This window comes from Ambystoma mexicanum, chromosome 1p, assembly GCF_040938575.1.
Source record: "Ambystoma mexicanum isolate Mex_15411 chromosome 1p, UKY_AmexF1_1, whole genome shotgun sequence".
Classification (NCBI taxonomy): Eukaryota; Metazoa; Chordata; class Amphibia; order Caudata; family Ambystomatidae; genus Ambystoma; species Ambystoma mexicanum.
In genome coordinates, this window is record NC_090921.1 from 470,002,486 (window position 1) to 470,030,355 (window position 27,870).

The 27,870-nt window shown below is 46.0% G+C and overlaps 1 protein-coding gene across 1 annotated transcript in view; it reads right to left on the reverse strand.

The window, feature by feature from the left end:
- Window positions 1–27,870, reverse strand: part of LOC138573254 (AP-1 complex subunit mu-1) — a 629,275-nt gene that overhangs the window by 37,366 nt on the left and 564,039 nt on the right. The window contains exon 12 of the mRNA XM_069649323.1: window positions 992–1,058. Within this exon, the coding sequence (XP_069505424.1) occupies window positions 1,036–1,058 (23 nt within the window). The 3' untranslated portion in view covers window positions 992–1,035. The remainder of the gene's footprint in view (window positions 1–991; window positions 1,059–27,870) is intronic.

Consider the following 27,870-nt stretch of genomic DNA (forward strand, 5'->3'; position numbering starts at 1 on the left):
ATGGCAAAGTGCCAAGCAGTTTATTAATTCAACAGCAGGAGGAGTGGGTTTTGGCCACACGAGAACTCATGGTGAGTTCAGCACCGATAGTGATGCTGAGTGTTTTGACTGTGTGAGCCACGGGAATGGAAATATTGGAGATCAGAAAAGCTGCATATTCGGGAGACGGGTTTTTTTTTTAAACTTATGGCCTGAAGCGGCGATAAGGATCTCCGTCGTGTCGGTATTCAAAGCCATAGAACTCTGAATCATCCAAGTGTGAATGAGGGTGTAGATAGCATTGATCGCATCAGAATCAGCTGAGTAGCAGGATGAACCAAGCCTGCATCAGCCACAGTTTTCTTGAAGATCTGCATCATCTAAGTTTTGAATTCCTCGAATTCCTCCCTCAAAAACCTCCTTAGAAGGCTAGAATTTACCCCCTTTCACCTGACAAGTCGTAGTTGCATCTGGTTCAGTGCTTCATTTTAAGAGAGGATGATAGGAGAGTGGTATGGCTTGCTGTGCGATTGCAACCTTTTGACTATTTTAAGCAGCTACTCTGTCCTTTTCGAGAGTTGGTCGCTAGGTATCTGGGCGTGAAGACTCTGTAGCCAACGATTTATGAAGTCTAGGAGTGGCCTGGTCGTGATGCAAGAAACTCAAGATGACAGAGCCGTACTTTGCCTCCCATCAAACGTTTCCGAGCAGCTAATGTGATGATCTATTAAGATGAGGAAACTGTGGGAGATTGCAATCCATTGAATGAAAACTATTACCAAGAAGCCTATACAGATCGTGAGGGACTAGTTGAAAAGAGGATGATCTTGGTGATAACTTAATTATAGAGTGAAAGAATTAAACACATTTGACTGTAGCATGCCACATTACATTTCATATGCTTCCATTCTCACAAATATAAAATCATTGCACCAAACTATCTTCAAATGATTACAAAAATAACTGCAATTAGTGTTTCAAAGCATATTAACATAACATGCTTTCTGTGTACCTGAAGATATTTGCAATCAAAGCTGATTGGAAATCCACATCTTCTTACTGTGTTCGAAGCTGATAGTCTAGAAGAAAATGAAAAATCACAATTAGATGTATACAATAGTCAATGTGGTCTTCCAAATACTCTGTCAACTTTTCATAGGTGGCATGTTTCAAAATGATTGTGCCCGTCCTCCCACAACAGACCCAATGCTTGTTCACTGTGCTGCTTTATCTATAGACTCCTGCATCATTCACATGAAAAATCTAAGTGTCCAACAGTTTGGTGTACAATCACTAGGTATTTGTGAACCATCCAGCAACAAGGTCATGGGTGGTAATGAGTTCTTACAAGACAGGATACAGATAGCAAACAAATGCTTATACTAGTAAAAAACGTTTGTCACTCACTCCATACCCTTAGTCACTCATCGTTCTTCCCTGCTTTACCCTTCTGCTTACTTACCCACAGTAGTCTGTGTACCTTCATTTTTGTATTATCCTGTGTTAAGTTGCATTTTCAAAATGGATTTTGGGAGCCTACCCTATTATGGTGAACAAGGACGACACAGCTTTGTCAAACCCAAACAAGGTCCAGTAGCAGAGCGGCAATGCTTCGTCTCAGGAAGGGTGCGAGAGGGGTCTAGGGCTACAAATGAGTCCACAGAGAGTAACACGAGTAACTCCAGTTAGACAGGTAAGTATACAAATACAATTAGGCATTTAGATTACACACAAAGCAAGTAAAACCTCAAGTTAAATATCACATAATAAAACATACAATAGAATATAATTTTCTTCAAGGACCAGTGAAACACAGGTAAGCACTCCGATTCATATAAATGATATGATAGGTTATTTATAACGTGCTTAATACCCAGAGGTTTTATAAGCGCGGACCCAGGGATCGAACAGGTGGTGCTCTGTGTCGTCTTTCTTCCAAGGCGAGCACGTTGCCCCTGAGCTATCCTCCGAAATAGAAACATTTCTTCAGCATAATCACAAACTAGCTCCCCCAAACTCTTATAAATATCCACCCTACGATGGTTTGAGGGCCTTGTGCCCAAAAACCACCAATTCTGAAGTACACACTCTTCAGGTAGGTATAGAGATTTGCAGTGCCAGTGGTTGCCATTAATTAAAGTAAAAAAGTTACATAAAGCTCAGATCAGCACTCCAATTAATCCCAACACACTAGGATAGGCCTAGGGAGGGAGGCATCCGGAACCCTGGTTCTACCACCAATGGTCAGGTCATACTGAATGGTGCAGATCCTTACAATTGGTGGGTTTGGGCTCACTCCCACTGTGCATCTTGGATAAAAAGGAGGGTTCCTGCAACTGTTCATCAGATCACCATTGGAGCAAAGACTGCTATGAACAAGTGCACCGGTCTGTAGGGTGTTAGCCACCTTTGGTAGCCCATCACAGTAAATGCAATAGTGTACGAGTAAAATGTTACAAAAAGGGTAAACATATTACAGCTGCCACTAGTTTGTCTTGGGCACACTGTAAAAGTAACCAAAAAAGGGGATATATTTAAGCAATAACCACCCATTCCATGGCCAGAGTTAAATGCTAGGGCATTTAACAAGGCCCCCCAGTGCTGTTACCACCTGTTCCAGCCCATGGAAGAACTGACTTTTCTTGCTATTAGCTCCCCAGGTTTCCAATCCGGAAATCCTGGGTACTAAGAGCATTGTATTTTGATTGAATGAACAAGACGCCTCGTGGTGTCGTGTTCATTAAATCAAAATACTTTAAGATGGCGGCCATGGATCAGGAAGGCAGAGTTCCATACAGAGCCCCTCTTCCAGTTACATAGTGGCCACGGAGCAGCAGCAGCGCGCTACTCGCCGTTGAAGACATTAGGTAAATGCGGCTGGCGGTGGGCGGGATGATACATTTTAAAGGGAGGGGTGAGGGGGGGAAATGGCAGTGCAGAGCAACTATTAGGTTCTATAGAACGTGGGCTTGAATTGGTAGATTCAGCCTGCTGTTAGGGAGATTTATCATTTGTATGCTTCATCCCCTCTCCTAGTGCGACCCCCAGCATTTTTTGCTGGAACTTTCTTTGAACCTAAATGAGTGGAGCCTTTTCCCACTCATTCTTATGGGATCTGTCTTTTGGAACTCTTTCCTTTGTATTTTAGTGTCCAATGAATCTGCCTTCTCCTGCCCTGCACCATCTGCAACGCATCCAGAACAGAACCGCAAGACTTATCCTTGGCCTCAAGCACAGGGGCTGCATCTCACTGGCGCTGAAATCCTTTCACTGGCTCCCCGTGGCTGCTAGGATCAAATTGAAGACCCTTTGCATTGTTCACAAGGCTTTCGGGGCCTGGGACCTACCTACCTGCAACGCTGCCTACCTAAATACTGTCCCTCATGAGCCCTCGGCTCATCTACCTCCAACCTTCTGCAAGTGAGCCGTGTTAGGCAAAGTTTGTATGCAGTACCCTTTAGGACCACTACACACAACTAGGACTACAGGTGTAAGCAAAACCAACCTTTGGTATAAGTCTGTACTACACAGTTTTTGGTAGTGGAGCGGAGCAGCCAGGCTCATCTCAAGAGGGAATGTGAGCTGTAATGTTACACAGAGGTCTACAATCACAGGTGTTCAAATAAACTCTTACACTAAAGGTTTCTTTGTTAAATACTTATTAATTTAACTGTCAGTTATAAAACATTCATAGGAAGGAGGCAATGTAATCACTTGAATATACTTCAGTACTGTACACTCTAAGTTTCTGAGGCATTCAAAATACTTTGAAGGAGGAGCAAAAAGGCATAGGTTATCAGAACATAGTGCAGATATTCTGAGTTCACCAGAAGAGTCAATGCAATTCAATATGCTAGGCCAAAGTCAATGGGCTAAAGTCTTGGATAGGATAAAGCATTTCTGGTAGATAAACAGAAAAATCTCTGCAAAGGTTCTCAGGAATAGTTTGTAAAAAGAAGAATCATATGTTGGGTCACAAGCTGATTAGGCCTGCGAGTTGGGAAAGTTTCAAGCACGTTCACCACGAGAGGTAAGTACTCTCAGTCTTATTTCACAGTACTTTACAAATGAAGAAAAAGATGCAGCTGAAGACTTCTGTTCCTGGCAGTTCCTGCAGATTTCGTTGTACCTGGGCCTCAGTCGTGGGGACAAGAGAGAGGACGTGAGGAGACACCTGCACTGCACAAGGTCAAGGTCAAAAAAGCTGGCAACTGGCAAATCTTCAATTCTGGTAGCTGTAGTCAAGCACACAAGCTAGTGTCCCTCTCCCTGGTTATTTGGTTTCCTGCAGCACTCTGAGGAAAATACAACCAGCTCTGAGAATGGTATCCAGGTGGCCTAGTGTCGAGTTGATGCGTCCCATCAACTCAAAGGGAGAAGTCGTCCTTGCAGGTCTTCTCTGTTGAGATGAACTTAGCGATTCGGACCTGCAGCAGGGCTTCACCGGGCAAACCAACGGTCCAGGAGTTGCAGCAGTCGTCCTCTCCAAGCTCGTCTTCGGTTCTTTCGTTCCAGTGGTCGACTCTGCCTTCCAAGCCAAGAGACTCGCCTTTTATTCAGTTCTCTCCCATTCATTCCAGCCTAGCTGTCACTCACTTGTCGGACAGTCAGACAGCAAATCATCACAGAGTGCATTTGAGTCTCCTAGGAGACTAAGCAGAGGGAGTTTCAGGCACCTCCCTCACTTCCTGCCCACTCCAGACACTTGGGCGGCAGAGGCGGTCTTCAGTCCTGAAGCCCGCCTAAGGCGAATGAACAAAGGATCCAAACTAGGTTTGGCACGCATAGCAAAACTCTAGAAGGACCTTTCCACAAAAAAATGGCGAAAAAAAGAAGACAGGGACCTGTCTTTACAGAGGGGGCTCAGACGCCGTCTTGAAAAACATGGCTCCCGCTATTTAATGCTACCAGTGTTCGTGGTCGGAAAAAATCATGGTAGTTTGTTGTAAAACCACTGCCACCAGCCATTCTGAGAGGAAAGGGTAGCATTTGACTGTTACATGAGTATCTAGACACGGGGGATACTAAGTATCCCCTCCAGCACTCTATTGTAAGATAGGGTGTGCTGGGTCGAGGAATTTAAAAAGACTAGAATAGTCAATTTCACTTTACTTACTCTGGGAAACAGTTTATCCCAGAGAAGATATTTAAACCTTGGGGAAACCTAAAGATTTCCCTGTGCCACTGCACTGAGGGTGCTGTGTGACACAAATCAAAATATAATGCCTATGGCAGTTGTCTAAAACTCCATGACCAAAGAAAACACAAGCGTAAACACACATGGAGTGGGGAAAAAGGGTCACTCTCTCTCCAGGTAAAAAATCAAGTCCTCAAAATCCAGCAAAGTTGCTGGGGGTCTCTAAGGTGAAGGGAATTAGCACATTGAGAATTCTCCCTAACAAGCCAGTTCTCCAAGCAGAGATTTGGAGGCAGATCCTTACTCTCAGCAGGATAGCCTCCCTGACTCCCTCAGTCTTGAATTCCGGAAACTCCTCAAGACCTTCCTCTTCTTTCTCTCTCCCTCTACCCTGCTAACCTATTTCTCTTTTCTTTCCCTCACTCCCTCCTTTTCCTTACAGCATGCTGACTGGCCGTGTGGTGTACCTCAGTCTCACTGGTACCTGGCACCCCTGCCAGTTCTCCTTCGCACTTGCCCCAAGGCCCTACACCCCTCCCACACTCAATGCACTTGAGAAACCAACCCAAGAGAGTGGCTATCTCTGCACTTACCCCAGTCTCAACCGACCGGATGCACTTGATCCTCCCCCTCCCTTTGACCCTCTGTGCACTTGCTTGATCCGTATGCACCACACCTGAAGATAGTCAGTCTGTTCTCCCTTGTCTTCACCCCTTAATTGCAGTGTTAAAACTGCAGAATCACCGTCAGGCCTATTCGCTGTATCCCAACCTGTTAAATGTATTTCTTTTATGCACTTACTCTGCCTGTGCAGACTTATCGTCTCAGAATTTCAAGGGCTCTGAGCGATTGTTTTTCCCCCCATGCTCCCACCCTCCTTGAGCGCTTTGCAACACTAGTCTTTGTACAGGCACTATATAAACAATACCATACCATGGAGTCTATTTTTCCTCTAACTCTTAAAGGCATCTGTATTTTTCTATTGCAGCCCACAGCTCCTTATGACCAGTGTTGCTGGGGACCCTTAGGGTCCTCCTTGGAGATTCTTTTTTTATATCCTGGAGTAACTGATATTTAGTATCTCTCCCAACACTTAGAGTCTGACAGATTGCCACACACCACCTTGTGGGGTGCCAAAGGGATACTTAATATCCCCCTTCCCCCTGCTCCTGTGACTTTAGTCACACAGACAAACTCCTAGTTATGGCTAGTGGCAGTGGACGTGTCGTACCAACTAATATGCGATTATTCTACCGCAGGCTATGTCCATAGCCTCGGTGGTGCACAATAGGGGCATTTAAGTACCAACTCAGGGGCTCCCTTTTTTTGCCATTACGCGCTGGTTCTTTGTCAGTCCTTCTACCATTCTGGGAGGGGGGAGGCCAATGTGTGTGCGTGTGTCCCCACCTAGGCTCCAGAGTGTCTGGGCAGGCAGGAAGTGGGGGAGGAGTTTTCCACCCACCTATCCTCGTCTGCCAGAGGGCCTGAATCGGACCAGCTCTCACTGGGGTTCTGGCTGTCCTGACTGTCCTCTTTGGACAGCCAAACACCCCTTTCTGTACATTGCTGAGAGAGATTGCAGAGGAGCGTGTGCTGGAACTGCAAAAAAGTGAGGCTTCTGGAGTGTAATGCAAGTCGATCCCTGGAAGCCTAGATAACCGAAAACGACATCCAGAGACTCCTGCAGACCCTTTGCAACACCATGAAGCAACCTCTGCTGTCCTGACCCAGTTTTCTTTCCGGACAGAGGACCTCCTAAGAGGACGACTCCTTCCCTTTGACTGGTGAGAACAACCAAGATGAACTTTGTTTTGAGCGATCTCCCAAGGTCCTGTGAGTTTCCAGAGCCCAGAAATCTCTATACCAGGAGACCTACTGGCCATTCTGAGTGCCTCATCGTAGAAAGGCCTAACGCGTCCAAATCTTTGCCGAGCCCTCAAGGACATTTCAGAGATCCGATCCACCTCGCCCAGTGCACCTCAGCTGAGTGTTGGACTGTGAGAAGCTAAGATTGCCTGGGCAAATCGCTTCCTTTTTTGGTGCTGCAGAAAAGTCGATAAATTCAGAGTGACCCAAGATGTTGATGGAAGCCATGCCAAAGGTCCCCCCTTGAGACTGCTCCTGAGAGATCCCGTCCATTGTCATCAGACCAAGGAATCCAGAGTTCAGGTCCAGCACAGCCACAACGAAGAGAATCCAGCCACGTTGTCTTCTTCAAACCGAACGTACTGTGGGGAAAAAGGTATTACTTACCTTGTTCTGTGAAGTCACTCCAGAGCATTGGAGTACACCCAGAGGTGTCCAGGGTAGCCCCCTGTTACCCAAGACCCGAGTTGCTTTTTGTGTCCCTTTATCAAGTCCTTAAAAGGGTCTCCATCGTTAGTTAACTTGCTGTATCCTTAAAGACTAGAGACTGGAAGATATCCACAGGAACTCTTCATATTCTGCTGCTTGTCACAAGACTTTGACCCCTCTCCTAACTGACTTTAGCGAGGGTTGCGCTTTTGAATTTAAGACTTGTGCAAAGAAAACATCTCTCGAACCTTGAAAGTATTACACTAACTAATCCTTTTCCTTCCCTAAAGTCACTTTCCTATATGTGTATTCAGAGTAAATGTCTTTTCATTATCTAACGTTGCAACAAATGTAACCGCGAACAATCACAACCGAAGAAGTGTCCTTTGAAGTATATTCTCAAGTATTTCGAAGTGTTCCAGTGTAAACATTAAGTATTTAAAGTGATTCTGGTGTAAATATAATAAATATATACTTTTCTATACATTTTAGGTGGAAGTGTTTCTTTGATGTACATGTCTAACTTGGTTCAGTGTTACTTACAGCTCACATCTTCCTCTCAAGATAAGCCTGACTGCTCTGCCACTCTACCAAGGTTCCAGCAGTAGTACAGACTGAAACTAAGAGTTGGGGATCTACAAACCACTGTGATAGTTTACTAAAGTCTTACCTCTAGGTGGGACTCTAGGAAAACTTTCCCAACACCCACGATTGGATGCTCCCTCACCCGCTAATAAAAGTCTTAGTTACTTACCTGTAACTATATTTCTCCAGCATTGGTATCTTTCATAGATTCACATGCTTGAATATTCCCCGTCGTCAGACTGGGAATCCTCGGTGATAAATTAAATAATAATAATACATTTAAAAAAAAAAATATATATATATATGTATATAATATATAATATATATACACACACTGCCACCTAGCAGTGCATGTACATAGCCCATTATAACCTATGAGCCACTTCATTGTGTAGTCCCTCCACCTCACTTTGGTCCTTTATGGCCCCAGCCAATGAGGTGGCAGGGCTTAAGCTCCGCCCCCGGCAGCCATCTTCAGATTTTGAACCGTAGAGATTACAGCATGATGGATGCCGAGCATAGGAGCAGCCTCTCAGGGGAGGCGGGCGGGCGCATGTGAATCTATGAAAGATACCAATGCTGGAGAAATACAGTTACAGGTAAGTAACTAAGACTTCTCCAGCATTGGATCTTTCATAGATTCAGATGCTTGAATAGAATACCAAGCAGTTAAAACATGCCACCATAATAAACAGATATGCATAATTACACAAAAACATATTTCTGATCAAACCTTTACCATGCAGCAACACAACGGTTACATACTTCGGGAAAGGTGGGAAAGGAGGCTGGTCCTACCTTACACAAAGATGGCGGAGCACTGCCTGTCCAACTGCAGTTTCTTTGTTGGTATCTTCAGTCAGGCAGTAGTGTTTCGCGAAAGTATGTAGAGTGCTCCACGTGGCAGCTCTGCATATGTCTTTCAAGGCCACCCCTGCGTGGAATGCTGTTGACGCCGCCCTTCTTCTGGTGGAGTGCGCAGACAGCGGTCTAGTTAAAGGGTCGCCTTTCAACTGTTGGCAGTGGGTGATGCAGGACGATACCCAGCGTGCCAGACTTTGTTTGGATATATGTTGGCCCTTGGTACGGCCAGAGAAGGAAATGAATAGCCGGTTTGAGGAGCGGAACTCCTTGGTTCTTTGCAAGTAAAACTTCAGCACCCTAGAAACGTCTAGAGTGTGTAATGTCCTTTCCGCTTCCGAAGCGTGATTCTGGAAGAAGGTTGGTAACACAATGCGCTCAGTGAAGGACATCTCCGAAAGTACCTTGGGGAGGAACTTCGGGTGAGGCCTTAAGATGACGCGGTCCTTCTGGAACAAGGTAAATGGAGGTTCCGAAGACAAAGCTTGCAACTCGCTGATCCTTCTGGCCGATGTGATGGCTACCAGGAAGGATGTCTTCCAGGACAAGAATTTCATATTGCATCTATGTATGGGCTCGAAGGGAGGTTGCATGAGGGCCGTTAAGACGGTGTTGAGGCTCCAGTCCGGAACTGGTGTAGGTGTAGGCGGGTAAGTACGCATCAGTCCTTTCAGGAAGATCTTGATCGCTGGTAAGGAGAGTAAGGCTTGCGTCTCCGCGGTTACTGTGTAGGCCGCTATGGCTGACAGATGGACCTTGATAGAGGACAGTGAGAGCCCTGATTTAGCCAGGTGCAACAAGTAAGGCAGAATTTGATCAACCGAAGCCGTGAGGGGATCGATCGCAGAGGTCTCGCACCAATTGGAAAACCTGGTCCATTTTCTGGTGTAGGTGAGTTGCGTGGACGGGGCTCTAGCGGCCCTGATGATATCCCAGCATTCTGATGGTAACTTTAGGTGCATTAGTTTACGCTTCTCAGGAACCATGCCTTAAGGGACAGGCTCCTCGGGTCGTGGTGGAGGACCTTGCGGTTCTGTTGTGTCAGTAGATATTGATGTGATCTGAGACGAATCGGGGTTTTGCAGCATAGATGTCTCAGCGTCGGGTACCAGACTTGCCGTGCCCAATCGGGTGCAATAAGAATCAAGGAACAATCCTGTTCTTTCACCCTGCGAAGTACCCTCGACATGAGGGGAATGGGTGGGAAGGCGTAGAGGAGGTTCCCCGACCAATCCACTGAGAACGCGTCTCCCAGCGATTGGTGCTCGGGGTATCTTGACGCAAATCTCTTGCATTTTTTGTTGTTCCTGGTGGCGAAAAGGTCGATCTGCGGATGGGCCCATAAGGCAAAGATCCGTTGGGTTTCTTTTTCGTCCAGCTCCCACTCGTGTGACGCTGTGTATTCTCTGCTTAATCTGTCCGCTAGGACATTGTCCACTCCTGGAAGGTGCTCTGCCCTGATCTGTATCCCGTAGCGCAAGGCCCATGCCCATAGCTGTTGGGCTTCTTGCGACAGAATCTGAGACCTCGTGCCTCCCTGCTTGTTTGTATAGTGCATGGAGGTCGTGTTGTCTGTCTGGACTGTAAGAACTTGACCAGCTATAACCGGTAGGAAGGCTTTCAGCGCCAACCTTACGGCCCTGAGCTACAACACGATGATGTGGAGTTGGGACTCTTGTGCCGACCAAGATCCCTTGGTTTGGAGGTCCGCAAGATGAGCGCCCCAGCCTGATAAGGAAGCGTCCGTCCGCAGCAGGAGGGTCGATGTCGGTGCTTGAAACGGCATTCCCTGTAGAAGATTCCTCGGAGCGTTCCACCATCGAAGGGTCTTGTACAACGTCGATGGGATCTGGACAATGTCTTCCCAGCATCCGAAAGCTTGTTTCCATTGGTGGTCCAGAGCTTCCTGAACCGGCCTCATGCGAAGCCTGCAGTTCGGTATGAGGAATATGCATGATGACATCATGCCCAATAGGGATTTGAAAGAGCGCACAGATGTTGTCTCTTTCTGTAGGAAGTTCGAAGCTAAGCGTAGAATCGCTGCTATTCTCTCTGTGGATGGTCTCACTCTGGGAATGCTGGAGTCTAGCTCGGCTCCCAGGAAGAGAGCTACCTTGCTGGGGACGAGGCAGGACTTTGTCTGGTTGATGGAGAAACCTAACTCTTTTAGGAGGTTGACCGTCCTTGACACTGCCGAGCGAGCCTTTGCAGCTGAACTTGCCTTTATCAGCCAATCGTCCAGGTATGGAAAAACGTCCGTTCCTGCTCTCCTGAGACTTGCCGCTACCGGTGCCAGGCATTTCGTGAAAACTCTTGGCGCCGATTGGAAGCACTTGAAACTGAAAGTGGAGCCCTCCCACTGTGAACCTGAGGAACTGCCTGTGTGCTGGATGGATCGGGATGTGGAAATAAGCATCCTCCAAGTCTAAAGTGGCCAAGAAGTCGTGCTTGTTTAACCAAGGTAGCACCTTGTAGAGCCACCATCTTGAAAGTTATGCGCTTGATGAACTTGTTGAGCGCCCTCAGGTCCAAGATGGGTCTCCATTGACCGTTTTTCTTTCTGACGAGGAAGAATCGGGAGTAAAAACCTTTTCCCCTCTGAAAATAAGGAACTGGTTCTACTGCTGCCTTCTGGAGCAGTTTTTGCACTTCGGACATGACCTGTTTTAGCATATGCACTCTGAGATGTTGGAGGCAGGGAAGGAGGTTGGTCCAGAAATTCTAAGGTGTGACCCTCTCGGATCACCTGTAACACCCATTTGTCCGATGTAATTGACCGCCAGCGCTGGTAAAACTGGCTCACCCTTCCCCCCCACCGGGGCGTGGTGAAGGGGGGGGGGGGAGATTGGTCGTCAGTTCTGCTTGCCTTGCGACTTCCCTTGGGCGGAGCCACGTCTGCCTCTATGGGCGTATCTGTTAGATGACTGATATTTATTGCCTTGGTACGTGCCGCCTTGTGCTTTGACCATAGGAGGAGGAACGACTGTATCCCCCGAATTTGGAAGATGAACCTCTAAAGGGACGAAAAGACCGATGGTCCTTACTTTTGTCCTTTAAAGAACTGATGGCTCTGGCTGTGTCAGTGTCTGTCTTGATTGCTTTCAAATGGTCGTCTATCTTTTTCCCAAAAAGATCTTGACCGTCAAATGGCATGTCCAGAATCTGCGCCTGAACTTCAGGTCTAAAGTTAGTAGCCTTCATCCAGGCCTGCCTTCTGAGCACTGTACCGTGCGCCATCTGCCTGAAGCCTGATTCGGCCACATCAACTGCCGCGTCGATCATGTGATCCGATGTTGCTTCACCATCCGCGATAATGGATTTTGCCTCCTCCTGGAGCTCCGGTGGTAATTGTTTCGCCAAGTTAGACATGCGGAGCCAAAGCTCGCGATCGAATCGTGCGGTCATGGCCAGTGCATTACCCGCTCTGATTGTAAGGGATGCAGAAGATGAAACTTTCCTGCCCATGGCTTCCAATTTGCGTCCGTCCTTATCTGGTGGTGCCGACAAAGGTGAGGAGGGGTTGGCGAGTTTCTTTCTGGCCGCCACTGTAATAACTGAGTCCGGTTTCGTATGACCCCTTAAGCAAAGCGGTGCCGAATCCGGAGCTTTATATTTCTTTTCTGGCCTGGACACCAACGCCGGAGTCGATAAGGGCGTAGATAGGATCTTGGATCCGGAATCCCAGATGGTATCGAGGAGGGGAATTGTGGTCACTGTCCTCCTTCGTTTGTCCCTGTGCTCATAGAGCACTGATTGCCTTTCCTCCGAAGAAACCTGAATTTTAAACAGTTCTGCGGCTTTACCTATTATGGTGTGGAAAGAAACGAGATCATCCGGTGGTGAGGCCTTGCCCGGCAAGTCTCTCCTCCTGGGCTTCTCGACGACGTAGTCATCCCAATCACTGTGTGCGTCTGGCTCCTGAGTTATTTCTCCTTCTTCTGGTTCTGAAAATTCACCAAAAGGATCCTCCTGCCAGTCTGATACCGAGATGGAGGACGGTACCATGGTGGGATCTACGTCCGGAGATCGCGGTCTGTGCGATGACTGTGGTGACGGGACTCTTGTAGGTGAAGCACTGTGGGTGCTGGTCTTCGAGCAGGGGATCTCATCCGTTTTTGCGGTCTACTCCTGTAAGGAGAGCAACCCGATGTGCCTGGAATCGGGGATGACTCTCTAGGAATGGGATTAATCGGAACTTGCTTCTCCCTTTGCCGTTTGTAAAATTCTTCTACAATCCTCTGCACGGATAACATGTGCACCGGGTCATGAGGATATTCGGATTCTCCCGTGGACGGGTGCCAAGGAGGGCTGTATTGTTTCGGTAAGGGACCGATGGACTCTTCCACCACTTCTGCAGAGAATTCTTCCTGAAGAATTATATCCGGAAGTTCTGCCATGTGCCCCAAAGGTGAAAATTGCTGCACCAGAGGTTCAGTTACAGTATTCTTCTCAATGATATTGCTTGTAATGACAGGAGCTTCAAGAGTAAGAGGCAGTAATTCCTCTATAGCTGCCGAAATTTGCGGTGCCTCTGAAGGCGATATGGATGGTGTTATTCTCGTCGACGACTGAGATTTTCCCGTCGACGAGGGCTTCGCCGACGACGACTGAGATTTTCCAGTCGACGAGGGATTCGTCATCGACGACTGAGATTTTCACGTCGACGAGGGCTTCGTTGACGAATGTGGAGTGTGCTCCATGGACGACTGCGTCATGGATGAATGCTTCGTGGACGAGTGGTGTTTCTTGCTCGTCGACGATTGCTTCGTGGTCGACACGTCCGATGACGATGATCTAACTGTCGATGTCTTAAGCGTCGTCGTCGTCGATGCTGGTTTCGTCGACGGTATGGCCGATGACGGGCCTTTACCTTTCCCTTCATTCGTGGGCGGTTTACCCGCCGACGACTGCCCCCCCCCGTTTTTTGCAAACTCCTCCTTACCTCTGGAGGCAGATTTTGCTGACTTTTTCTGGCTTGAAAGGTCAACTGGAGGAAGAAAGGGTATCAATTCCAGCTTCCTCTTTTTGGATTTGGGAGAGGAACTCCTTTCCACTGAAGAGGCCCTTCTCTTTGAAGTTTGCCTCTCAGATGGAGTGCTGGATTGGACAGGAGCTGTTCTGACAGACTCTTCGTCCGAAGATTGATCCCTAGATTCCAGGTATGAAAGGAGTCTTCTATGCCCGTCATGAAGGGTCTTGGTGGAAAAAGTTTTACAAATCTCGCATTTTTTAATGTCATGTGGGTACAGACAATAAATGCAATGCTCGTGGGGGTCCTTGTAGTAAACCAATTTCTTCTTGCACCTCGTGCAGTCCCTGAACAGGGAAGGCTTCCTGACAGCCTGAGGTGCCTCCATTTCTGAAGAGAAGTTCAGTCGACGATTTTGAGAGGAAAACAACAAGTTTTGCCACCAAGGTTAATTGGAAAGAAAGCCCCTAGGAAGGGGAACAAGATGGAATATATTTTACAAATATATTCCACACAAAAGTAGAAAAAATTTGGAAAAGCTCAGAGAGCTTGAGGATTCCTTGTGTCTGATAGACTGCGGTGAAAAATCTGAAGATGGCTGCCGGGGGCGGAGCTTAAGCCCTGCCACCTCATTGGCTGGGGCCATAAAGGACCAAAGTGAGGTGGAGGGACTACACAATGAAGTGGCTCATAGGTTATAATGGGCTATGTACATGCACTGCTAGGTGGCAGTATATATATATATATATATATATATATATATATATATATATATATATATATATATATATATATATATATATATATATATATATATATATATAAAAAATTATTATTATTATTATTTAATTTATCACCGAGGATTCCCAGTCTGACGACGGGGAATATTCAAGCATCTGAATCTATGAAAGATCCGATGCTGGAAAAGTAAAGGATACAAAGTATCCCAACTGCACTGTAAAGTGATGTGTGCATTTGTATTGACTAACAAAACAAAAAGGTGATGGCTGGAAGGTTTGGAATTAATCCCAACCTCTGGAATTGCTCTGGGCAACCCTCCAGACCATTCTATTTTGCCTGCCAAGCCATTACAAAAGGGGAAAGACCATATGCAAAATCAGGCTTGATCCCACCCCAAAAGGAGCAGTCCCGTCACAAACTACTTGGTCACATCCCTTCTGCACAAGACACAAGCATCCCTTGCTCGCTGCGCCATAGGGAACCAAGCTGCACCTCACTGAGGAGGCCCAACAAGGCCGAAACATGTCTGGGGTTGCTTGTGTTTCCGTGGATTGGTGGCAGTACCTGGCTGATTTGCAGATGGCTGGAACTCTTTTAGAATGGCTCAGACGGGATAGAAAACGGTGGTGTGGAAGGTTGCCCAGAACATTGCCAGTGGTTCAGATTTATTAAAAACCTTCCACCCATCCTTTTTTGGTTGCAGTCTTAGGGACTAGTCAGTTCCCCTATATGAATGAGTAAAACATGCCATGGAAGTAAAGCAGAAGACTGTCCTTACCTACAAAAACTCAGGACAGTTAAAAACAAAGCAAAAAGAATGGGTGTCCAATAGATGTCTATGGGAGGAAAGCAGCAAAAAGAAAATATTTCCCAACTCCCTTTGGGGTAGGAGGTCCTATATTGGCTAATAGTACAAACTCTTTTCTGAGTGGGCCATTAATTAATTGGGAAGACGCTAAAAAGCTGGAATTGGCAGTAGCACAGAGTATTCAATGCTAGATTCACTGCTAACAATATCTTCATTTATGCCATGGGGTGAAGCGCTGGGTTTTGCCCAGGCTGAGGCGATTCCTATTCTACAGCCAATTCAACCTCCAGTAATTGTCCATTGACAGCAATTAAAAACTAAGGCCTGTGCACTAAAGACAAACTGTGGCCAAAGGCACACGCGTGGGAAAAAGGAAGCATCTGTCTCTTCCGACTTGCCTAGTGCATGGTCGGTGCTCAACTCTCAAACAAGCCAAAAGCAATTGAGCCTGGAAAGTAATTCTAGAGAGGTTCAAAATGCAGCAACGAGTGGGAAACAGTGACAGACTCCTGATGATAATATGCACGCTCAATCCACCTTCGGAACCCTTGATAAATGGTTGCAATTCCCGGAACCTACGGCATTGACCTCTTTGCAAGGGCAGGCCTATCCGAGGCTGGCACCCCTAAAAATATTACAGAAGACATGCAGGAAAATGGTGTTGTGCAAGCATCATCCATCCAGTTTAAGCCTTATGAACAGCAACTGCAACAGCAAGGCTTTATTCAGTATGGACAGCAGTCTGAGTTGGTGCAAGGTTTCACTTGTATACCATCCCTCACTGTCTACACTGGGGCAGGGATGGTCTGGTAAGGGACAGCTTTTACCCTGCCATCCAATGTATATACACAATATGGCGACCCCCCCCCACCCAATCTTATGCCATCACAACCATTTGGTCAGAGGCAGCCGAATATAGCAGAGAATGTTCTGCAGGTTCCTCTGGGAATGCAATATATGAAAAATGACTTGGACATGGAATCTAGGCTTCATCTGATTCGTGGCCTCCATTAAGCAACCATCAGTTGTGAGAAATCCCATTCCTAATAACTGCACCATCTCTGGGAGGATCTATGCTCAAGTCGAACCCAGAAGGAGTAGCAAGGAGCGTGTATCCCTCAAAGGAGGAGGGAAACAACTTTTAAGAATTGGGGAAGTGGATCCAGCACTTGACAGCCCATTTTTTAATAGAAAGAATCTATTGGGCCTATTTCAACAAATCAAAGGTCTACAAATTGTAAAAGTTGCCCACCATACATAGTGCTACTAACTGCAAGTGTGAGTCTTGTGTCCTGGGCAACAGTTGAAAGGATTTTTCTGGCAGCTACGGCGGACATATGTAATTTGGGCTATGAGATTGAGGTTAGCTAGGGTGGTCAGCTGGAGAGCACACAGACTAAAAATAGTAACCATAGGGGTGAAGTTGGCAACATGGGAGTTATTCAGCCTAAGGGTTTTACGTCCCACACAGATCAATCTGAGCAAGCGCCACATTCGGGACATAGGGTCATGGTAGTTTGTCAGCCGGTTCAAGTGGATAGTCAATATTGAATTGGGGAAATAGGCACGGTTAGCTGCTAATATGAACACCTGGGGCTATAACTCGTTTGCCACTAACAAAATGGGCATCATGGCCCTTCTGTAGATGTTTTTCTAATACAAGAGACATGGCTTAGTACGGATATTGTATTGAATGGCTACACAGTTTTCAGTCAGAAGGCATTAACCAACCTTTGAGGTCTCCCAAACGGGGGGGCTTTGCTTTGCATTGGGGTATGCGCCTCGCTGGATGCCAATTGGCACAATATGGTTGGGAAACGCTCTTATTGCATGCAGGTCTTTATAGCCAATTTCCCCCTGAAGAACGGACATACTCTGGTTAGTAACATCTATGATCCCCCCGATGGACAGGTTACCAACCTATTAAGGGAGAGTATTAACAGTTCCATCGAGAAGTGGGGCAAGTTGAACCGGTGGGTGAAATTATGGTAGCAAGGAATTTTAATGCACATAACATTCTGGGACCAGCAGCGCTTGGAGGGTGACCCATCCATACTAAAGACAAAATCTGTAGTGGCTGAACTATGCATGTATGAGTTAATGAAACGTGGGGCCCCTGGGTGGACAATTTGCTGCAATATGGTCTGAGCCTCTCGTGCCTAGTGGCAAATCTTCCCTAATAGACAGTCACCAGACCGGCAGGAAATACTAAATCTAATCTGGATTGTACATTTACAACAAATTATTGTGTAGCACACTTCGAGAGTACCTGATCAACTTAATCAGCCTCGAAATGCATATTTGGCACATGCCCCGAGTAGAGCTGAATCATCTGAACAAGCCAATCCAATTAATTGGACCTTTGCCGATATACAAAAATCTGTAAGAACATAGGTAAGATGGGCTGGAAGTCTTATGAGGTCTACGCCAAATGTAATGGACAATTACGATTCCCATTGCAGATGATATGACCGAGTAGGAACAGGCTTGGGTGCATCAATTTTATGAATGGCATTGGGGCTTAGCCTTTTGATGGAGGGATACATCAGAAGAGAAAAAAAAAAAAAAGAAAAACGTGAGCTGACCAACATTAGAAATAAGACGGCCTTAACTCTGGCACAGCAGAATAAGAGGCGCTATTGTAAAAACTAGGTACAAGAACCGGTTGAGTCAGTACAAAAGCAGTAACCAAACCATCAATTGGAAAATGGGTTTTTAAAATGACTAAATCCAATGATCTCCAGATATTGTGGTCCCTCTACCGAACATATATGGGCGACAATCTCCTAAAGAACTATGTGGGATTAGTGAACAAATCTGGACACTATTTCTAACAACCACCTATCGGGGTGGTGAGCCCAAAAATGATCTGGCCACCAACTCAATCCAAATGGAGACTCTCATGATGGACAGGATGAGTAGATGGTCTGGCCAACGTATTGCTGAAAACAAACCCTACGTTTTGGGCAGAGATCCTTAACATGTTTGCGGAAGTACTGGATATTGGCAATATTCCAGAAAGTTGGCGATTATGTACTGGATATTGGCAATATTCCAGAAAGTTTGTGATTATCTAATTTAATTCCTGTACAAAAAAAGGTCCTAACAACGACCCAGTGAATGGGAAAGCGGTGCTAGATTCATGTAGTAAAGTGTTTGTTTGCCAGTATATTGCTAAAGCTGCTGGAAGAGTGGGCCTATAAGCAGCATATTCTTCAGCCCCAACAACTTGTTTTTAGGAGAGGGTGTTCCACAGAGTTAGCTATGTGAACACTGCAGCTAATGTTTGCCGATGCCACTAGCTTTTGAATGGATGCTTTTTATACATATTGTTTTCTCCTGCAGCATTCTCTTAAATTATTTTACTTTTCCCTCTTTGGTTAATTTACTTTGCTTCATTTATTTCCTTGTACTGACTCCAGTGGTTTCACTGCAGTCAGCATGAGGCTGCCTGGCCTCTTAACTCAAATGGGGCTCACTCCCGTGTTGCAGCTATCTTTCATTTCTTTGCTCACGCACACACTGGCCGGCATCTCTCACCCCTCCCCCTCGGCTCGTAAGGCAGATTGTCTCCTGCCAATTAGAATGTGCAAATTGAACGCATCCATCACCAGGAAGTGCAGCAGACAGGTGCAGCGGGAGTGCCCCACTTGGCCGAAGTCCGGCCAAAGTCTGGCCCATCTGCACCAATCCGCGCTGCAGACGGGCTGTGGGCGGCTGCCCAAATTGGTCTTAATTTGTATTCACGGTCGACTAGTTTGCCACCTTCCAACACTATGTTGCCCTGGGGTGGGGTACGGTCACTTCCAAGGAGGTGATCTGCACTATCTTGTCTCAGTGCCTGGTGAAGTGGCTTCTTTTAAATGCACGGTCACTCATTGTGCATGTTTCTGGCTGCTTTACTCTGTTACAGGATCATTCTCCTGATCTTGCTTTTATTACCGAGACCTGGCTCAAGGACTCATCGACCCCCTCCCTGATTTATGCCCTGCCCTCCGACTATCGGATCCTCAATCTGGACAGGATTCCCCCCCCCCCAAACCCCAAGGTTGGACGTGGGATTGCCATGATCCATCATTCCAGCATCAGGTCCTGCCCTTGGAGCACTGGGTTAATATGGAAGCTCTACTACTTTGTGTGGCAATCTCCCCTTCTGCTACTCAACACATTTTAAAGATTTATCGGCGGGCTGCTCCGGACCTGCTCTATTCTTATAAGGGTGTCCCAAACTGGTGGCCGACCTTAGGCTTCAGTTTGGTGTTAAGCAGCCTTAGGTGATTTTAACTTTCAACTCAATAACCCTGCCGACTTACAGGCAGCTTGCCTTATTTTAGACTTTGCGGATCTGGGCCTTGCCGAGCTGGTGGTTGGTCCTACCCATCGCCTGGGGAAAACTATTGATCTCATCTTTGCCCCTGCGTCCCTTGTTAATTTATCTGCTCATTTGCCTGTTCTGTGGTCTGATCACATGATTCTTCCTATTACTGTGTATTCTCCTTCCGACCTTTGTCCCCTGGTATTGCCCCATACCCCCGTCCCCCAAGAGGTTCTGGGGTAAAGTGGCACATGCTGATGTTGCCTTGGCTATCACTCATCTTCACTTCAGGCAGTCGATGCTCTCTGCAATTCTCCGACTCTTGCCTAGACGTTGACTGACGTTGCTGATTCCTTGGCACCCTCAAAGCTTGCAGACCCTGTACTCGCCCTTCTGAACCATGGGTTTGTGAAAATGTATCCACTCAGTGTTATTCTGTTTTAGCCTAAGCGCGCACATTGAAATAAGGCCTTCAGACTACATTTTGGTTTCTTTGCTCACTTGCTGGGTGTTCATGTTGCATGCAGAAAATGATTGCAGCCTGAAGGGCTGGTGAACACGTTCCTGCAAGGAATGCTTAGCTAATGGAATTTAATAGCTTCAAGCTTTGAACATGCATGCACAAACAGAGATAAAGGGTAGTCTATGTGTCTCTGTCTCCTGCCTTACAAAGCTAATTCTGCGACCAATTTTTAGGAAACACGATGTACCATGCACATTCTAGGAAAGGAAAGATAATTTGACTACCGAGCCGAAATGCAAGGTGCCCTTCTCGTACAAGGAAAACACAGATAAAGATAGGCCAGGAATGTCTCCTTGCACTGGTAACAGGGTGAACCTCAGTGCTTTGACAACAGTAAATTGTAGACATTTCGCAGAGCAAGGATCCATGTGTTGCCAGGGATAATCCCCACGTTACGCAGGTCATAAAGCATCTGTAATTACAAAATCCAATACCGCTCTGAACTGTATAAAGAGGCTAACTGAGTGCCCTGTAAATTGCACAATTTCTCTAGGAATGCTCGCTAACAGCTGAACCCGAGACCGCTTGAATCGAGAATATAACTATGGTTATATATTTGTTTTCGTGACTGGTGTTCTTAATTTATTTGTAGCAACTCATTTTGGGACTTACAGGTTCTCTACTGACCTGGTGACTCTCCACCTGGCCCATAGACAAGCAGAGCGAAAATGGCACGTGTTGTACTGCTCTCAATCTCATCTCGCCCTACACCAGGTGACGACTGTATCAGGTGGCGATTAAGTGTACGTTTTTTGCCACCAAATTTAAAGCCGCTACCAACTCTTCTAAGAAGCTGTTTAGGGTAGTTCGCTCACTCTCCTCTGCTTCGTCTGCGCACAGTGTGGCTCCCTCTCAGAACCTCTGATTCACAGTCTACTTTTGACGATGACATTTCTGCAATTAGTCAGAAAGTTCTGGCCTGTACGACCGCCTGTCTGGCTATGGTAAGCAAAAGTCCTCCTTGTGCTCCCTCTCGGGTGGTCTGGTCCTCCTTTCCAGTCTTTTCAGAGTCTGCCATTTCTAAGGCGGTTCTTGGTCTCAAATCTGCCTCCCCAGCTGACCCTATTCCTCTTTGCATCTTGAAGGATATTTGCCCTGGCATTTCGCATCTGCTCACTGCTGCAGTCAATGATTCTCATCTGCTCACATTCCTGATCCTCTTAAGCACGCTCTCATTCTCCTTAAAAAACTGAACCGCGATTCTTCGGTTCTGGCAAACTTCTGTCCCATTTCTCTTCTCTCCTTTCCCATGAAACTCCTGGAAACTTTCGTTACTCCCCTCCTTTGAGGAGTCAGGCCCGTTTTGGTGGCAGTGATGGATGACTTGGCACGGATCATGGAGGTACCACTGTCCTGATCCTGCTGGACCGATCCGTTGCCTTTGACACGGTCGACCATGCCATTTTGCTGGAATGGTTGTCTGCAGTGGGGGTCTCTGGCTTAGTTCTGGAGTAGTTTGTATTTTTCTAACTGGTCGCTCCCAGTTCCTTTCACTTCCTCGGTTTGAATTGCGTAGCCCCTCACCTGTGGGGTGCCTCAGGGTTCTGCCCTTTCCCCTCTTCTTTTCAATGTATACATTCAACCACTTGTCAAGCTGATTCACTCTTTTGTGTTTCAGTGTTATTATGCTGATGACAAAGATCCTGGTGAGATTAGACCTATCCCATCCTGACTCGGCAGAACGTTGTTGCTTCTGCCGGCTGGCTATCCATTTTTGGATGGGTAAAAACTGGCTTTGCCTTTGCAAGGCAAGATTGTATGCAATACCATTTGGGTGCACTACAACAACCCTGACCTCCTGACAATAGGAACCCAACCTTTGGTTTAAGTCTGTGCTGCACAGGTTGGTAGCGTGTTGAGCAGCCAGGCTCCTCTTAAGAGGGGTCAATGTGAGCAGTAGGGGAGTTACACAGATTCACAGTAACAAGTATTCAAATAAACTCTTACAACCAAGGTTTCTTGATTCAACAATAATTAATGTAACAGTCAGTTTGAGTAAGCCTTCTTCAGAAGGAATAGTAACACACAAATACACTCCAAAATACACACTCTTAGTTTCTCTAAATCAGCAAGTCGCCATTGGGGATGGCACACAGACACTTCCTACACCCTCAGGTGACTTAAATAGCTAGGACACTGGACATTAATATATCACTGTTGCATTTAGGGCAATAATTAGGAGTATGTCAAAGAAAAAGGTTCTTAGAATAAAACAAGAGATTCACAAATATTCGGAAGCAGGTAAGTACTTTTGGCAACCCCCAATGCAAAGTAAGTTAACCCCTTCCTGGAAGGAAGGCAAAACACAGAGGGAAGAAGAGTCATTCGGGGAGCCAGGCCAGGCCAAAGTCAATTGGACAAAAGTCTATGTGAGCTGAAGCAATTCTTGCAGGTAGGTAAAAGTCTTGCACAATGTTTTAGAAGTCTTTGTAGAAAAGAAGAAATCAAAGTAGGGCCACAAGCTGATTAGGCTTGTGAGGTAAAGAAGCTGTTAGCAACTCTACAGAAGCAACCAAGACAAGTTGCCACTGAGAAAAAGTGAGGTTACACAACAAGAGGCAAGTTCTCTTAGACTGAATAGTACCTTTGGTTAGAAGAAAAACAGTTCCAGCTGGCTTCTGTTCCAGTGCAGCTCTGCAGATCCTGTGTTCCTAGTCCTCGGTCGTGGGCAGAAGAGGGAAGACGTCTGGAGGACTCCTGCACTGCAACGGGATGGTCCGCGACAGAAAAGGACCAACTTCTATTCAGTGGCACTTCGCGGTTTCAGCTCCTCATGTCTCGGCAAATAGCAACACTGTGGACTCTTGGCTGTTGAGATGGGCTTTCCTTGCATCTGGAGTCCAGTACTCTCTGTTGAGGTAGCTCAGGCTTGGCCAGTCTTTCTTCCTGGGAGTCCAGAGCATCTTCCTGGAGCTCTTGGCCAAATTAAAAGCAACACACACGATCTGGTGTTCCTCTCCCTGGCTCTTCGGTTCCAGCAGCAACTGCAGTGGAAATACAACTAGCTTCGAGAGGATGTCCACGTGGCTTACTTTGGAGTTGATTGGTCCCACCAACTCAAGGGGAGAATTTGTCCTTGCAGGGCTTCTCTAGTAGAGACAAATTCAGAGCTTCAGCAGAGCAACAGGGCTTCACTGGGCAAACCAACAGTCCAGGAGTTGCAGCAGGCGTCTCTTCCAAGTTCTTCGGATTCCTGCATCCAGTGGTCAATTCTGCCTTCCAAGCCAAAAAGCCTTGCCTTTTATGCAGGTTTCTCCCATTCATCCCAGCCTAGCCGTCAGTCCCCCAGCAGGGTGGCTGTCCTTGCAGGCCAGTCAGCCAGCCAGCTGGCCAATCAACCAAGAGTGCATTTCTGTCTCCTAGGAGACTAAGCACAGGGAGTATCAGGCACCTCCCACGCTTCCTGCCCCCGCCAGACACCCTGGAGCCAGAGGCAGGTTTCACTCTTTAATCCCACCAAAGACAAAATGAACAAAGGGACCAAACCTAGTTTGTAAATCTCAAGAAGGACCTGTTCCACAATGAAATGGTGAAAAAAGAAGACTTGGCCATTTTGACAAAAAATGGCCCACTTGGGTGCTTTACTGAAGCTGCGAACGCAGCCCGCGGTAAAAGCACACCACAGTAGTTAAAAGTAAACCACGGCCACCAGCCATTCCTCGTGGAAAGGGTAAAATAAAAATGTTACATCAGAAGCTAGACAAAGGGGATACCAAGTAACCCCTCCAGCACCCTATTGTAAGCTAGTGTGTGCTGGGTCTAGTAAAGTCAATTTCACTTCACTGCTCTTGGAAAAAGTAGTCATCAAAGAGAAGGTATTTAAACCTTTGGGGGAATCTGAACGACTTCCCTGCGCCACTGCACTGAAGGTGCTGTGTGGTACAATGTAAAAGATGATGCCTATGGAGTTTGCCAGACTCCACAACTAAAATAAACCGTGCTCAAGTCATAGCAAAAAATACAAGAGAGTGGGAAAAGGGTCTCTCTCTCCAGGCAAAAAATTTAAGTCCTACAAATCCAGCAAGGTGCTGGGGGTCTCTAAGGTAGAGAGTAATTAACATATTTCTGAGAATTCTCCCTAACAGCCTTGATGGCGAGAAGACGGAGGTTCTAGTTGTAGGTCCATCTCTGGTCCCTGTGCGATGGTCTATGGCATTTTGGCCATCTGAACTTGCAAAGTACACAATATCTAATAGCATGTTAGTTAACTTACAAAAGACTAAGATGCTACAAGTTCAGCGCAAGGGGAAAAAGGATCTGAGGTATAATTGCTGGCTTGAAGGTACCAAGCTCCAACAAGTTAAGAATGACATCTCTACTTGGGATGCCCATTTCCTGGAATGCCCTTTACTGCAACAGCTGGGGGCCCTGTGTCCAGTAAGCTGATGCGTAAGTGGCAGGTGCTGTGTCATTTTATAACTAGGGGAGGGGAGGAAAATCTATTGAAGGCATACTTGAAGTATACACCAAATCGGCTATCCCTACATTGTTGTATGGTAGTGAATACATGTTGGGTGTCTATGCTAAATGGCTAAATAAAATGGAGGGGAAACCACTACGGAGGTAGATTGTGGGGCTTCCCAAATCGGTACCAGTTGAAGCCCTAAGAATGGAGCTGGGCTTGACCTCACACCACACTCTGGAAGATGAGGTGCACCAGACTATTCATGAACATACTCTGGGGAGAGTCTGGTGCAACCTCCAACTTATTTTTACAGGTGTTGGAGGCGCATGGCAAATTCAGACTCAGTAACTCAACCAGCTGAAACTTGGACTTGTTTACAAACTATTTAAGAGATAGTCTTCAGGTAGAGGAAAGATCCCAACCTGGGGTATTTTTGTCTGAACAGAGGAAGCGGTCATTGTTGTGGGATCAAGCTGCAACTATGGATGCACTGACCCTTCAGAAATAATATTATGAGTACTCAAAGCAGAGATTCCTTTGGTGCGAAACCTGTAGTTACATGACTAAATATTGTAGCCTACCTGTACGCTGCTATTTGTTCTACGTAAGGTTGAATATACTCCCAGTACGTGAGGTGACAGGGGCTTGGATAAAGGAACCCCAGAGAGAAGAGAACATGCTGCATATGTGGGTCTGAGTTACAGTCTAGTAGACATATCCTGACTATCTGTGGTGGATTAAAAAAGCCATATAAGGGCTCTGATCGATTTATGACAAAATGTGGGGGATACAAATCTGACCAGTTCTGGTCTATGCTCTATTGAGTGGAACCACTAATGGTGGTAACCACAGCCTTTCCTATTTGGACTGTAGGTAAAACAATGCTGGAGTAATTGTAGACAAGAGTCTGGAAATATGCGTTTTTATCCTTGTATATAACGAATGTCATGTTTAATTGAATTAAGTTACCTTTTAAGATGGTCCCATATTTTACTTGTATTGTGTGTGGGAAGATTGTTTTTTAAGTTTCTCTTTTTCTATGTAATATTGTAATGAATTGATGTGAATTGTAATGCAAAAGGCTTGAATTAGCCAAAAGCATAACATTAAAAAAGATTAAAAAGAAAGTCCTAAAATGCACCTCTAGGGAGTGTACCTGTACTTTTACAGTTTCTTCCAGACAGGTTTGTCTCCCTGATGGGTCCTAACCAGAGTCCTCATCAGTATGATTCAGAAGTGCCTCGCACAGACCCAAACACTCTCAGGGTTGTTCTAAAAGATAACCTGCTTTCAGTGCAAGTAACCGTACATGGCTAGGTTTCTGAGTTCCAATGGTTGGGGCAGTCTATAGTGCATAAATGTTATGGGACGGGCACAATTCCACAGCAATACTTTTGGTTCCTACGCGTGTGTGTGTTTGTGTGGGAAATGGATGTTCCCATATATTATCTACCTATCTTTATGGGAGAGAGCTCGGAGATTATGGGCTTGTACCAGATAATACAGCTTGCATTGTTTCACAACTGGCTGAGCACACCCTGCTACCATTCTGCAAGCTGATTTGGACTGCTCAGCCACTGCCTCCTCTAGGTGAGCTAAAGAAGGGCTGCAGGAGTCTGTTGGCTAAGTGAGGGTTGTTTCTTCTTACACCCTCAAAACAAGTAATTAACTTGTGTCATCACTTCATCTTAAAGACTGGAAGTATAGAGTAGGTTTGAGGAGAATTTGAGAGGAAAAGAAAGGGAAAATCAACTGCTCGTTGCACGAGTCACAAATGGCAATCTGTTCACAGCAAGGAATGTTTGCACAGTAAATTTCTTTAACATCTTTGTCAGACGTCTGTACTCCCGACAGCACTGAAGGTTTTTTTTAAAAAGAAAATTGGGAATTAAATGAATGTTTTATTGATGGTGAGGAGGGTACCGTTGGAAAACGTGGACTAAGTGAAAAACAATGTTAAGAATAATTGGGTCAAGCAAGTCAAATATGAAATATGCGATTTGTTGGAGAGCGGTCCTTCAAAATCCTGACTTCCAGCTGAAGGATCTGTGAGTTTTGAATGGGCTTGCTTGCAAGCAATTATAAGGCACAGTTTTAGGAAAATTTTAAATGTTGATGCTTCCTCCCCAATGTTACATCACAGACTCTTTTTGCTATTGTTTTGAACCTTTCCTGACTTTTGGCGTTAAGTGAAGCCTTTTTGTCCCACTTACCATGCTTAGCTCATCTGTTTTGAGGGCACTGATCAGTCCCTATGCCCATCAGTGCAGCCATTGACTCGGGAGGATAGCTCAGCGGCAACGTGCTCGCCCTGGAAACAAGACGACATGGAGCAACACAGGTTCAAACCCTGGGTTTGCGCTTAGAAACCTCTGGGTATTAAGCGCGTTATAAATAACCTGCACTGCACAAAAGGTGCTGTGTGTCATAATGCAAAAAGCAGATGCCTATGAGTTTACCAGACTCCATAAAACAGTAAGAAACAGAAAATCTGAGTCAGAAAAACATGAGAAAAAAAGTCCCACTCAGGAATTAAAAAGCCCTGAGTCCAGCAAAAGAGCTGGGGTCCCTAAGGTTAAAGGGAATTGGCACAGAAATTAAAATTCTCCCCAACACCGTACTTAGCATCAAACTAACAATTGTACCGCGAACTACCAACTACGCAGTGGCCTTTGAAAAATATTTAGAAGTAATCCTATGTGTGTTGGTTAAGTGATCCAGGTATTTCAAGACATTCCTTGTGGAAATAGAATGAATATATATTTTAATATAACATTATCTGTGTTTCTTTGAACTACTGTACTAATTGGGTTCAGTGTACTTGTACAGCTCACGTCTTTCTCCTATGAGAAACCCGACTGCTCTGCCACTTTACCAAGGTTCCTTGAGGTGTACAAGGTATACTAAGAGTGGGGGACCAGTATGTCATAGGGATAGTTTTATCAAGTCTTACCTCATGTGGACTTCAGTAAACCTCCCATAACAGAAGCTCTTCTTGAGCTCTGCAGAGACAGGACTTCACCGGGCAAGTGAAGAAAGGGCTGCTGGTGATTTTCCAACTACAAGTTATGGGTCTTTAGCTGGCACCTCTTCTTAGGGGTCTTGGCTCCCACAATTGTCTGTAGAATGGCTGCAGGAGTCTTGTACAGAATCCGAGCTTGAGTTGTCCTCAGCCCACCAATGGTTCGGATCTGCAACACAAAGTTTGCAGAAGCTGTACAACAGGGACAGTCCCTGCCAAGTACATGTGCA